The sequence below is a fragment of the Erithacus rubecula genome, assembly GCF_903797595.1.
Source record: "Erithacus rubecula genome assembly, chromosome: 31".
NCBI classification, from domain to species: domain Eukaryota; kingdom Metazoa; phylum Chordata; class Aves; order Passeriformes; family Muscicapidae; genus Erithacus; species Erithacus rubecula.
This window is the reverse complement of record NC_136682.1, coordinates 1,232,537-1,246,812: the sequence shown is the minus strand read 5'-3', so window position 1 is coordinate 1,246,812 and position 14,276 is coordinate 1,232,537. Positions and strand designations below refer to the sequence as shown.

The 14,276-nt window shown below is 50.1% G+C and overlaps 1 protein-coding gene across 8 annotated transcripts in view; it reads left to right on the top strand.

The window, feature by feature from the left end:
* Positions 1-14,276, top strand: part of R3HDM2 (R3H domain containing 2) — a 41,326-nt gene that overhangs the window by 5,163 nt on the left and 21,887 nt on the right. For 4 of the 8 annotated variants that reach the window (XM_079329319.1, XM_079329320.1, XM_079329321.1 and 1 more), the window contains exon 2: positions 13,546-13,744. In XM_079329319.1, the coding sequence (XP_079185445.1) occupies positions 13,577-13,744 (168 nt within the window). In that variant the 5' untranslated portion in view covers positions 13,546-13,576. Of the gene's footprint in view, positions 1-5,951; positions 6,208-13,545; positions 13,745-14,276 lie in introns of those variants that run through there. The other 4 variants (XM_079329324.1, XM_079329325.1, XM_079329322.1 and 1 more) reach the window with 2 other exon arrangements.

The window sequence follows — 14,276 nt, the reverse complement described above, 5'->3', positions numbered from 1 at the left end:
GATAGATTTTTTTGTGGATTCTGGATTGCAGGAGTCTTGTCTTGCCACTAGTGGGAGCGTTGGGAGTTTCTCCTCCATCTCCTCACTGACCAGCAGCTTTTTTGGGAGTTTTGGTGTCCTGTCAGAGTCTCCTCACAGCAACTGCTGTCATGTCCCCCCATATTTATTTTCATATTTGTTGGAAAAACTCAAAAATATTTATGGAAAAGCCTCTAAGTCTAGAGTTATTAAGTTTTTAATTACCTACAGGTGATAAAATTTTATTTTTCCTTACAAAAACTCACTCTGTATTTTCTTATTATGGCAGTTTCCCATCTCACAAGTCTTTGGGAAGCAGAGATCATTGCTCACGAGGAAGCAGGGAAAAAAATCTGTGTCTTTCTGGAGCTATTTTTGAAGCTGAGTGAGGAGGGAAGAATGCAGCCATCTGGCAAAATATTCCTGCAAAACCTGGAAAACCCTTTTTTTTTTTCCTTTAGAGCATCCCAGTGGCAAACTGGGATAAAGGGGCTGTACCTTGGACTGAGGCTAATTAATAATTAATAGAGAATGAGAAGGGTTTGGTACAGGTGGAGGGAGCTGGTAATGATTTTTCTGTGTTCTAATTCCCACCCCAAAAATACAGGTGACACCTACACTGTTCAGAGAGTTGGATATTTTAGGGTAGCACAAAGTTTGGTTTGGGATTTTTTTAGGATGCAGGAAGAGTGATGGAATCCTGTGACAACAATTTTCTGCTTGTTGCCTGACTGGGAGTGGTGTTTGTGTGAGGATATTTGAATGGTTTTGATTAATATATTGTGAATTTTTTTTTTTTTGGTATATTATCTGTTTAGATATGATTTGGGTTGGGATAATTGTGTGAATGGAAGTGCCTGGGTTGTTGTCAGCTGGATTTGGGGCTCATTTTTTGGGATTCTGCCAGGACAGGATCCAGCCTGGAATGCTGCTGCTGTATTAACAATAATTGGGTTAAATTCCCAGTTAAAAGGGAACCAGTGCTGGGGGTATGGAGGCTGCTGGCACCTCATACTCCCATTCCTGCCACCCCTCAGCTTCCCTCCATTCCTCTGGAGCAGTGCATGGTCTATTTTTAAATCTTGCTGGGCTCTGTATTGCGGCATTTCTCTTCCTGAATTATTTATCAGGGATTGGAGCTGAATGGAGCTCGCTACGTTTTCCCTGCTGCCCACGTGTCTGTCCTGAGCCATTGACAGATTTAGTTCATGTCAAACCACACCAGGAGAGGGGCAGGGGGGTCACAAGCCAGGCTGGACCCCCTGGATCTGCAGGGGACAGACAGACAGGGAGTGGTTGCCACCATAACTGAGCCAGCTTTGCATGGAAAAGCCTTTTTTAAAACAGAAAATGGGATTAAAATCCTTTGTACTGGCAAGTGTCACCTCTGTGCACGTGCTGAGGAAAACACAGAATCAGTGGAGGACTTGGGAAGGTCCTTGCAGGTCTGTGGGTGTGTCTGAGGGCTCTGTGTCCTCACTGATCCTCTGCTGGGCAGGTACCTGGCAGCACCTGATGTTGAGTCACAGCAGGCAGCTCTCATCTCCTCTCCTCCCTGCAGTCCCTGTCCTTGGGAGCAGATGCTGTCTGGAGCATGATTCTACCTGTGCATCCCATAATTAAAGCTGCCAGTGGCAGCTGCTGAATGATCCATCCCAAAAAAATAGCTGAGATTCAGCTCCTTGAGGATTTTCCTCTGCCTTGTCTCTGTGCTGCTGTGGGGGCTGAGGCTGAAATGTGAGGCTGTTGCAGGTTTGGGATTTTTCCCCCTTTCCAAGGCTCAGGCTGTCCCAGATTTGGGGTTTTCCCCCCTTTCCAAGGCTGAGATGTGAGCCTGTTTCAGATTTGGGGTTTTCCCCCCTTTCCAAGGCTGAGATGTGAGGCTGTTTCAGATTTGGGATTTTTCCCCCTTTCCAAGGCTGAGGCTGTCCCAGATTTGGGGTTTTCCCCCCTTTCCAAGGCTGAGATGTGAGGCTGTTTCAGATTTGGGATTTTTCCCCCTTTCCAAGGCTCAGGCTGTCCCAGATTTGGGGTTTTCCCCCCTTTCCAAGGCTGAGGTGTGAGGCTGTCCCAGATTTGGGTTACCCCCTTTCCAAGGCTGAGATGTGAGGCTGTCCCAGATTTGGGGTTTTCACCCCTTTCCAAGGCTGAGATGTGAGGCTGTTTCAGATTTGGGATTTTTCCCCCTTTCCAAGGCTCAGGCTGTCCCAGATTTGGGGTTTTCCCCCCTTTCCAAGGCTGAGGTGTGAGGCTGTTTCAGATTTGGGATTTTTCCCCCTTTCCAAGGCTCAGGCTGTCCCAGATTTGGGGGTTTTCCCCCTTTCCAAGGCTGAGATGTGAGGCTGTCCCAGATTTGGGATTTTCCCCCTTTTCCCCTTTCTGGAATTCATGGAATTCCCTTGGCATTCTCCTCTCCCTTTCCAGCCACTGTCTCTGTCAGATCCCAGTCCTTCCTGCTGCTGGGGACTTGCACCCATGCCACTGTTTTAATGTCCCAAATCCTGATTTTTCCCTCTTTCAGTGTAATTAACCATTTCCTAATTGCCATTTCTGCTCTCCATGGGAGCTGGGCTGGCAGACAGAGCCTGGGCTCATCCCTACCTGTCTGCCAGGGAAGGAGGGAATGTCTTCTTGCTTTTCCTTTTGTTTCCTGCTCCCTGGGAGTGTTCAGCCTCCTGCCAGTACCTGGAGCTGCTGCATCTTCCCCGTCCTTGCTTTCCCTGACCCAGTTTCACCCAGTGGCTGCAATTCCAGAGCTGAGGGCTCTCACTTTGAGCTGCTGTGTCCAGGCTGCTGGGGCTGAGTCATTCTTCATCCTCCTCCTCCTGCTTTCACCCAGGATTTGCTGTCTCCCATGTAGGAGAGGGATGCAGCTCAGGAAATCCTCTCTCACTCTGCTCCATGAGGATGAAGCTGCTGGCAGTGATGGACAAGGATTTTTGGGAAGAGCTGGATGAGCTTGCAGGAGGCTGCACCTGTGCTGTCTGGAGACTTTCACTTTCCAAAATCTGCTCATCCACCTGCCCAAATGCCAGAGGTCAGGCTCTCACAGGCTTTTCATCCTGCTTTCACCACAGGGTCTGCAGCTGATGGGATGTTCTTAGGAAGGGAGGAGAGCAGCATTTTGAGTTTTCTCCTTGTGCAGCCACTGCAGGGCTCCAGCACCCATCCCTAAAAACCCTGAGGCTGGTTCTGACCACAAGATGCTCCTTAGCAAAATGAAGCTGTGGCTTCACTGGGTTTTGGGGGGAATGTGTGGAGCAGTGATCCTTGCCCTGGGAATGCTTCCTCTGCTTCTTTCTGTCACTTTTTCACTTGCAAAATATCCCCTGAGCTCAGAACTCCCATGTTTCACACTCCAGGGGTCTTTTCCTGGGTGCCAGGACTAACCAGCCCCCAAAGAGGTGGATTGAAAAGGGGTAAAAGCTGGAGCTGAGCTTTGGGCTGAGCCTGGGTGCTGCTGCCACAGGGAGTCACTGAGCAGCCCCAGGGCAGCTGCAGCCTCTGCATGTGGGGCTCCAGTGCAGCAGCAGAGCCTGAGCTCAGCTGGGCCCCTCACCCTGCTTAGGCTGAGCTTAACTGAGCCCTTCATCCTGCTTAGGCTGAGCTCAACTGAACCCCTCATCCTCCTTAAGCTGAGCTCAACTGAACCCCTCACCCTGCTTAGGCTGAGCTCAACTGAACCCCTCATCCTCCTTAAGCTGAGCTCAACTGAACCCCTCACCCTGCTTAGGCTGAGCTCAGCTGAGCCCCTCACCCTGCTTAGACTGAGCTCAGCTGAACTTCTCACCCTGCTTAGGCTGAGCTCAGCTGAGCCCCTCACCCTGCTTAGGCTGAGCTCAGCTGAGCCCCTCACCCTGCTTAGGCTGAGCTCAGCTGAACCCCTCACCCTGCTTAGGCTGAGCTTAACTGAGCCCCTCACCCTGCTTAGGCTGAGCTCAGCTGAACCCTTCACCCTGCTTAGGCTGAGCTCAGCTGAACCCCTCACCCTGCTTAAGCTGAGCTCAGCTGAGCCCCTCACCCTGCTTAGGCTGAGCTCAGCTGAGCCCCTCACCCTGCTTAGGCTGAGCTTAGCTGAGCCCCTCACCCTGCTTAGGCTGAGCTCAGCTGAGCCCCTCATCCTCACCCTGCTTAGACTGAGATCAATGGAGCCCCTCACCCTGCTTAGACTGAGCCTAACTGAACCTGTCATCCTGCTTAGGCTGAGATCAACTGGGACCCCTCATCCTGCTTAGGCTGAGATCAACTGGGACCCCTCATCCTGCTTAGGCTGAGATCAACTAGGACCCCTCATCCTGCTTAGGCTGAGCTCAACTGAACCCCTCATCCTGCTTAGGCTGAGCTCAGCTGAGCCCCTCATCCTGCTTAGGCTGAGATCAACTGGGACCCCTCATCCTGCTTAGACTGAGCTCAGCTGAACTTCTCATCCTGCTTAGGCTGAGCTCAGCTGAGCCCCTCACCCTGCTTAGACTGAGCTCAGCTGAACCCCTCATCCTGCTTAGGCTGAGCTCAGCTGAACCCCTCATCCTGCTTAGGCTGAGCTCAGCTGAACCCCTCACCCTGCTTAGGCTGAGCTCAGCTGAGCTCCTCACCCTGCTTAGGCTGAGCTCAGCTGAGCCCCTCACCCTGCTTAGGCTGAGCTCAGCTGAGCCCCTCACCCTGCTTAGGCTGAGCTCAGCTGAGCCCCTCACCCTGCTTAGGCTGAGCTCAGCTGAGCCCCTCATCCTGCTTAGGCTGAGCTCAGCTGAGCCCCTCATCCTGCTTAGACTGAGATCAATGGAGCCCCTCACCCTGCTTAGACTGAGCCTAACTGAACCTCTCATCCTACTTAGGCTGAGCTCAGCTGAGCCCCTCATCCTGCTTAGGCTGAGATCAACTGGGACCCCTCATCCTGCTTAGGCTGAGCTCAACTGAACCCCTCATCCTGCTTAGGCTGAGCTCAGCTGAGCCCCTCACCCTGCTTAGGCTGAGCTTAGCTGAGCCCCTCATCCTCACCCTGCTCAGCCTTTGCTGCCCATTTCTCAGAGCCTGTGAGGTCAGGGTTTGGTTTTCTTGTCCTGGTCCCTTCATTGTAAAAGTTCTTTGCAGAATTGAGAGGAAAAAAACCTGAAGTGTCTGAAATGAAAAGAATTTGGATCCTTTGGATCCTTTGGATCTGTTTTCCTTGCACCTTTGGGTGGGAAAATCTTGAGCCACATCCCTGGAGCTTTTGAATTCCAAGTGACAACACTGCAATAGCATTGCAGGTGACTTTTGTCTTTTATCCCTCACTATTCCTTTCTCTCTCATTTTCCATCCATGGGATGTGGAGAGGAAACTTCACTGCAGCCTCTGTGCTTCCAGAATTGCCAGGTCTGGGGTTGAAAAAACATTTCTGGGGCAAATTTAAAGTGAAAGATTGTCTTCTTATCCTTCATAATTATTTTCTCTCTCATTTTCCATCCATGGGATGTGGAGAGGAAAGTTCACTGCAGCCTCTGTACCTGCAGAATCTCCAGGTCTGGGGTGGAAAAAACATTCCTAGGGCAGATTTAAAGTGAAAACTTGTCTTCTTATCCCTCATAGTTCTTTTGGTTTTCCATCCTTGTGATGTGAATGGGTTCCTGTCGCTGCTCACAGAGAGCAGAAATTGGAGCTGCAGCCCCCAAGGAATCTCCTCTCAGCTGCTCCTTGTGCATCTCCTTCCCCCATTCCTGTGTCCCTCCTTTCAACGCTCTCCAACATTTTTTTTCCCCCCCTTTTCCATACTGTGCTGCTCGAGCTGAGCCTGCTGAGTGGGACAATCCCCTCCCTCACTGGCCAGTGATGCTGTACCTGCTTCCCCCCAGGAGCTGCTGCTTTTCCCCCCCTCCAGCAGGACCCCAGGTCCCTCCCCTGTGGCAGGGGACGGATGCTGCGTCGCGAGCGGAGGCAGCTCCATTGAAGATTTGCAGGAGAGCAGCAGGGGGGTGTGGATGTGGCTATTGGCAGAGCTGTGCTGACATCCCTGGGAACAGCTGGGAGCTGCTTCTCAGAGCCCAGAGCAGCCACAAGCATCGTGAGGGGTTTTTTTAAATTTTTTTTTTTTTTGATTGGGGCTCCCCAAGAGCGAGATTTTCCTGGCACAATTCCTCTGGAACTGCTGGTGGCCATGGAGTCTCCCTTGAAATCAGGAAACAGCTGACGTGCTCAGAGTGCAGAACCACCACGGTGAGTTTCTTTCTTTTTAGAATGAGGTTTTTATTATCAGAGGCTTGAGAAAATAAGGATTGATCAGGTTTTTATTCTCTCCTCCCCGCTGGGAGAATATTTCAGGGATGGGGGAACTGCCAGTATCCCTCCCCTGTTGGTAAATACCAGGATTTCTATTGCTGGATGGGGTTAATTTAAAATGCAGCTGGACTAAATGAATATTTAGGCTGTGGGATGTCAGTCAGGACTTGGAGAGAGTGAGATGAGCTCTCCTCTTCCTCCTTTTGTGCTGCCTACGGAGAGAGGGAATCCCCGGTCGGCATCCTGAGCTCTGCCATGTCATTAAGGAGTTCCCCTGACAGCATCATGGAATTTCCTTGTGCTCCAAGCACCTCCTGCTCTTTTCCAAGGACACAACCTTCCCAACTCTTTAGCTGGGTTATGTTTGAATGGATTTATTTGTTTTGGAGCTGGCTAGTTGATGGGGAATGTTGGCTACTTAGCTGGCTTCGTGCCATGTGACGTTTTTGGGGGTGGCTTATGCAATTTGGTGTTCTGTAGGATGGTGTTTGTGTTCACTCATACATTAACCCCATTTTTAAATGAATTTCAAGCCCTTCACTGAGTTGGGTTTAGTGGAATCAGGAGGTTGGATTGGCTTTTCCCCCCTCCTCACACATGTCCATGGTCCAGTTTTGCTTAACACCCAAGAAGTTCTGCTCTCTTCATTCCAGATTTACTGCTGGGAACTGTTTTTTTTAGGGATTGAGGTGTGGTTATTGTACTTTGGGATCTCAGGATCTCTCTACCTGCTCCTCAGACTTCACACTCAATCCCAACTTCTGCTGGCAGCCAACAAATAAAGTTGAGTTTTTTCTTTGAATCATTTTTTTTTTTTTTCTATGTTCAAATCCATTTCTGAGTCCCACCTGGAGAACACTCACATGATGAGTGGCTCTGTGTCCTTTTGCCTTTCTCCCATGGAGGTTTTGGGATGCTTGAACCAAGTTTGGGCATGTGCTTTGCCAAACAAAATTGAGGCAATTTCCTTGTTCCCTCTAGATTTTTAATGCTCCTGCATCCCTCCTGCCTGGCACAAGCTCAGCACAGGAGAAGAATTTTCAATATTTTCCTGCTTGATACCTCTGATACCTTCCTTATGGATGAGTGGAAGGAAATTCTGCTTGAGCCATGGAAGGGTTAACAGAAATCCCAGCTCAGTGCTGTCCTATTGCATCCTGACACTGTGGGAAGGAGGTGGATAAATTCCTTGCTTTTCAGGAAACCCCTGTGGTGGACAGCCCTCATTAATTGTTGCTGGGAAACTGCTTTGACGTCACTGGAGCAGTTCCCTGCTCTTGGGATGGATACAGGAATAGCTGGTGATGAGCAAGTGGGAAGTGTGAAATGGAGCAGGGAGCTCTGACAGGGAATTCTCAAACTGCATTTCTTTCCTCTCTCTGTCATAATTCTGCTCAGTGCTGGGTTGGGAGCAGCATTTCTTTCTCCAGGAAATCCTTTTGGTTTTTAAGATTTGGGGCATTGATGATCCTTCACTTTTGGGTTGATTTGGGATTGAGGTTTTTTTTTTGTTTTTTGGGTTTTTTCCTCCCCCAGATTTTGGAAAGGAGGGGTGAGAAGGTTGTTGCTCAGCTTAAAGCAGCTCCCAAAAATCAAAGGAAAAGAGAGCAGCAGGGTCACTGTTCCCTTTATTTCTGATATCAAACCAGCAATGTCCCTGTTCCTACCTGAGGAGAGAGCAGGGCCTTTGGTACTGTGAGCTCCAGGCTTGGAATTAAAACTTGAAATTAAAATTTAATTCCACTTTCCTTAGGAAAATGTTCCTTAGGATTATTTAACTCCTGAGGTGTTTGTCCAGTTGGTTCCTTTTACCTGTCAGTGTCTGGAAGATGTGGCACAAGATAATTGTAGCAGGAATTCTCTGTATTTCCTTTTTCACACACAGAAATGAGATTTAAGCAAAGTTTTCTCATCCAGATCAGAATATTTAAGAGATTTTTGTACCCAGAATGATGGAGAGAAGCAGAGAACAAGTGGGGCTGTGGCTCAGGTGTGCCCAGGTGGGACATGAGGGGGCTTGAAAGGGGAGAAAAGGGAAAGAAATTATCTGAAAATGGAATTCTGGAATGGTTTGGGTAGGAAAGGAACTTAAAACTCATCATCTTTCCCATTGAGGGACACCTTCCACTAAACCTGGTTGCTCCAACCTGGCCTTGGACACTTCCAGGGATCCAGGAGCAGCCACAGCTTCTCTGAGCACCCTGTGCCAGGGCCTGCCCACCCTCACAGGGAAAAAACCAAATCTTTCTAAAAGAAGAAATATCAATATTTATAAAACTTTTATCCACCTTTATGTGATTCCTGGGTATCACATGGAAATTATTTTGGCAGTCCTGGTCACACTCCTGGAATAGAGTGAGAACAAGTTGACAACTTGTGATCTGAGTTGACTCTCCTGAGATTAGTCCTTGCCTTGGTGGAGGGAGGTAACAAAATCTCAGAATTTTTTATTCCCCTGAAATGATGTTGTGCTTTGAGATGTTTTCCACAAGGAAACCTGATTCTCCAGAATTCCCTTTGCCTCACCTGCATTTCCTCTCTCCTTGTTCACATAAGGTTATTTCCCCTCTTTTCACCTGGAGTCAAATCCTTCCATCTGCATCACAATTTCAGAATTTGATGTCATGTGGGGGTGGAGATGAGGATTTAAAGCAGTGACTAAGCACAGGGACTGTGCAGGCCTCCTGTGGAGAATCTCACTGGGTTTCTGTAGGAACTGGAAGGGAGGGGGGAATTCAATCCCTCTCCATCTGATAATAAGGAGAGAATTTAGGAGAGCTGGCTTTGAAGTTTATGAGTGTTTCTGGGATTGGGGTTTCTCACTGAGCCAGGTGGGAGCTCCAAAGTCTCTTTACCTGAATTCCACCTGAGCTCAGGGATTTTTCCTGAGCTGCTCTTGCTTCCCCAGCACCAGCAATGATGTTTTACCTGAGTGAAGCCCAGAATGGATCACTTGGAGGAACTTTTATCACATCAACAAACCCTTCCATCCCATCCTCTTGTTGCCAGGATTGTCCCAGGAGGAGCCACTGGGCATGGAGAGAGCCCGAGGGGCTTCCTGCCTGTGTTTGCAGCCCCCTCCCCACCTCTCCACCCCCACTTTTCCCTTTTTCCTGCCTTTTCCGCAGCCTGGGGAGGGGGGACCTGAGTCACCCCCGCCCTGTTGCTCCTGGCAACAAGGCCCCGTTGCCATGGAGCTCGGCTTCCCATTGGCTGCCGGGCAGCCAATCAGCGAATTGCTGGCCAGAGCATCACTGGTACCCAGCGGGAGGGTGGGGATGGGTGCTGGGTGCTGCCCCCAAACGGGGCACGGGGGAGCCTCGGGGGTCTGGGGAGATCAGGGTGTGGTTTGGGCTGGGAGGGGTCAGGAAGTGCCACCCCCCTGGCAGGGACATGGCCCTGCTCAGTGTCCCTGCTCAGTGTCCCTGCTGAGTGTCTGTCCTGGTTTGAAGGACACCTCAGACCCCTCCATATCCAGCTCAGACCCCCCCCCAAGACCCCCCTCCATCCCCACCTCAGACCCCCCCTCCATGCTCCCCTGAGACCCCCCTCCATGCTCCCCTGAGACCCCCCTCCATGCTCCCCTGAGACCCCCCTCCATGCTCCCCTCAGACCCCTCCATGCCCCCCTCAGACCCCCCTCCATGCTCCCCTCAGACCCCCCTCCATGCTCCCCTCAGACCCCTCCATCCCCACCTCAGACCCCTCCATGCCCCCCTCAGACCCCTCCATGCCCACCTCAGACCCCTCCATGCTCCCCTCAGACCCCTCCATCCCCACCTCAGACCCCTCCATGCTCCCCTCAGACCCCTCCATGCCCACCTCAGACCCCTCCATGCTCCCCTCAGACCCCTCCATGCCCACCTCAGACCCCTCCATGCCCACCTCAGACCCCTCCATGCCCCCCTCAGACCCCTCCATGCCCCTCTCAGACCCCTCCATCCCTCTGCAGCAGCAGAGCTGTGTGTGGGCAGCTGCACCAGCAGCCATCTGTCTCCTTTGCACCCTCCTTTTGCTCAGGAGCAGGTCTGTTCCCTGAGAAACAAGGCCAGGAAAAGAGTTTATTTAGCAGCAGCTTCCTGCCTTTTCCAGATCTGCTGCCTGATCCCTGTGAACTGGAAATGCAGAACTTTTCTTGCTTTTATTCCCTGCCCAGCCAGGAGCTGCTGCTGCTGCATTCCCAGGGCTCAGCAGCTGCAAACTGCAGGTGGCAAGGAGGCAGCAGAGGTGGAATTCCATGTTCCATGAAGTGAGGAGGAGGATTTCAGTGTGTGCTGACTCCCTGCATTCCCAGTATGCCCAGTCCCTGCTGTCACTGGCCCAGTTGCTTTGCCAATCCCCATTCCCACCTTTTCCCACCTTTGCTCCATCTTCTTTCCTGACACACATTTTGTGTTACATCCCTCTCATTTTTTTTCCTCTCTGCCCAGCTCAGTGCCACCCACTCCCCTGAGTGCTCTGAACTTGCCCAAGCCCTGTCTGTCACCATCACTGGTGGCTGCCACCCCCTCACTGCTCCCAGCAGCTGATTCATTCATCCCACAAGGAATCCTCTGGAAAACAGCAGTGCCCAAATCTTCCCCCAATTCTGCATGTCCTGGAGGCTCCTGGTGGGGATGGAAGCTGAAACAGGAAGGGGGCAGCTGATAAATGTCAGATCTGTGGCTCTGAGTTGTCTTTTCTGGGAAAATCTGATCAGATTCCCCGTGTGATGCTGGAGTTACATTGCAGCACGATGGGAAAAGATCCTGTTACCCTTTTTAAATTTGGCTGAGGTGTTTGGCTTGGGGGGAAAAGCTTGTTAGAGGGTGGGTGGTGCAAAGGGAATGAGCTGTACAAAACCTGCTGCTGTGTTGGAGTGTCGTGTGTGCAGTTCCGGTGCTGCCTCCTCCCTCCCTTCCCCAAATCTCCTCCAGATCTTTTTGGAATATTTAAACCCCCAGCCTGGCCACAAGCCTGGAACAGTTTCCTACAGTGTGGAGTGTTTTGGGGTGGGAGGGGAGGCAGAGTTTATCACCTTCTACCTCCTACAAATGAGACACATCAGGCAAAGTGTTGACTTTTCCCTTCCTGACCTAATTCCTGTTGGAGCAGCGTGGGATTCCCTGGTGGGGCTCCTCACCCTGTGCAGCATCAGCACTGCTGGATCTCAGCCTGCAGCTGCAGGATTGATGCTTTCCCTGCACCTTTTCCCCATGAATTTTCTGGGATATTTCCCACTTAAGCCCTGACTGAGTTCAGGAACTTTTCCCTTTCATGCTGAGGTGTCAGTCCTGTCCCATTGTCCCACTGAATCTGACATTTTCCAGCCCTTCATGTCTTCACAAATTTGTTCAAATCCCCCTAAGAATCCATGGGATGGAGGCAGCTCACTGCATTCTCCTGCTTTCTGTGTCTGGAACCAATTCCAGTAACTGCATAAATGTCAAATTCAGATTAAAGGGGAATAGTGCAGGAATATCAGCTGTTCCTGTGCAGGGCTGGGAGTCAATAAATCTCTGTGAGTTCTGCCTCTGTTTCAGCCACATTCTGCCAGAGGAATTGAGAAGGAATTGTTAAACAGATGTTTTCTGGTACCAGGGGTTTTGTTGGAGCCTCCCTCTGATTTAGGCTCCCCTTTTTGGAAATTTGTCTCTCCAAAGCTGTTTCTTGGTGCCACATCCCTCCACAGCCACGTGGAGCTGGTTTAGTCCTCGCTCAGACTCTGAGACCTGCTCTGAGTGACTGGAATCATAAAATCCTGGAGTGTTTTGGGTTGGAAAAGACCTTAAAGCTCATCCAGTTCCAACCCTGCCATGGCAGGGGCACCTCCCACCATTTCAGGCTGCTCCAAGCCCTGTCCTTGGATATTTTCAGGAATCCAGGGGCAGCCACAACTTCTCAAGAAAATCCATTCCAGATCCTCATCACCCTCACAGGGAAGAATTCCTTCCAAAATCCCTCCTATCCCTGTCCTCTGGCACTGGGCAGCCATTCCCTGTGTCCTCACAGTTCCTGGTGAGCTGTAGGGGCAGGGCTGATGTTTTGTTTCCAGATGATCAATTAGGAATTTAGATTTAATTTGATGAGCAGCTCCTGGTTGAGTCTCTCAGCACACCAAAGCACAGATACTGCCCTGCCCAGAGATGCTTCCAGGGCCTCCATGAGCTGCCTGCTTCTTGCTAATCAAAGAGAAGCAATTAAATACAACTTTATCAGGAATTCTTGTCTTAATGTGTAATTTGAGTCCCACTTGTCCTGAACTATCTGACCAGCAGGAGATATCAGGGTTACCTTATCTCACAGAGCATGTTTGGAGTACAAGGCTATTTCTCACTGATTACAGAAAGAACTAGTCTGGGATTTGGGGAAATGTAGATTTTTGGTGGTGGTTGCTGGGATTTATTTCACTTGGGTGATGTTTGCTGGTTTAGAGCTGCCCTCAGTCTCTGTGTCCATCACTCACCTGCCTCAGGATCTCTGTTCCACCTCAGGGATTTATCCAAATCCTGGTGGGAGCCATGGAGAGCCAGGGCTGGAGTGGGTGGGCTCAGTTTGGGATCTGTGTGTGGGGTGGGTTCCAGAGGAGCTGCAGCTGCAAGAGTTTGTGTCCAAGAGCAGCTTTGTTAATTAGTTAATTTGTGTGCACCCCCTGACCTGTCCCTTGTCCTGTCCCCTCTCCTATCCCCTGACCTGTCCCTTGTTCTGTCCCCTCTCCTGTCCCCTGTCCTATTCCTTGACCTGTCCCTTGTCCTGTTGTGTCCCCTGTTCTGTGTCCTGTCCTCTCCTTTGTCCTGTCCCCTATCCTGTCCTCTCTCCTGACCTGTCTCTTGTCCTGTCCCCTGTCCTATCCCTTGTCGTTACCCCATCCTGTCCCCTCCCCTGTCCCCTCCCCTGTCCTCTCCCCTGTCCCCTCCCTGTCCCCCTCCTGTCCTTGTCCCCTCTCCTGTCCCTGGTCCCTTCCCCTCCCCTCCCCTGTCCCCTGACCTGTCCCCTATCCTGTTCCCTCCCCTGTCCCCTCTCCTGTCCCTTCCCCGTCCCCTCTCCTGTACTGTCCCCACTCCTGTCCCCTCTCCTGTCCCCTGTCACCTCCCCTGTCCCCTGTCTCCTGTCCCCTCCCCTGCCCCCTGTCCCCCCTCCTGTCCCTTGTCCCCTCTCCTGTCCCCTGACCTGTCCCTTCCCCTGTCCTTTGTCCCCTCCCCTGTCTCCTGTCCCTTCACCTGTCCCTTCACCTGTCCCTTCCCCTGTCACCTGTCCCTTCCCCTGTCCCTGTCCCCTCCCCTGTCCCCTGCTGCAGGTGCCCCTGGCTGCCTGGCAGGACTCTGAAGATGTCCAACAGCAACACAGCACAGGAGTCCCTGGAAATTATGAAGGAATCCGAAAAAAAAGTGGTTGAGGAATCTGTGAACAAAACCAAATATGTGCCCAGGTCACCCAGCAAGGAGGAGCTGGAGAAGGAGGGGGGGGAGGAGCTCAGCCTGCGCCAGGAGTCTCAGGTGGGTGACACAAATTCTTTAATTCCTGGTCTGAAATTCTGCACTCTGAGACAAAAAAAAAAACCACAAAAAGGATGAATTTTATCGTGTTCAGGGTTGGGTATTTATTTAGTTTTATCTAAAGCGTAGAGAGTTCTGCAATATTTGAAGATATCAGTTAAAAATGAGGGAAGTTAAGGTGAATTTAGCTAGTTATAAGGTGTGTTAAAGCTAAATAATCCAATTTATTTATGCTTTTTTTATGGAAGTATAAAATACTTTATAAAAGGATATTATTGATAATAATGTTATATTATAATTGCAATATATGATATTATGTAATTTATATAAGTATATAAATAATATAAACAATATAAATAATAGGATACAATATATATAATATTATAATATAATTATAATATATAACAAATTATAATATAATTATAATATTATATTACACTATAATATAGTGTAATAGAATATTATAACAGAGAGAATATGATACAATACAATGTATCATATAGTATAATATAATATAAATATAATAATATAA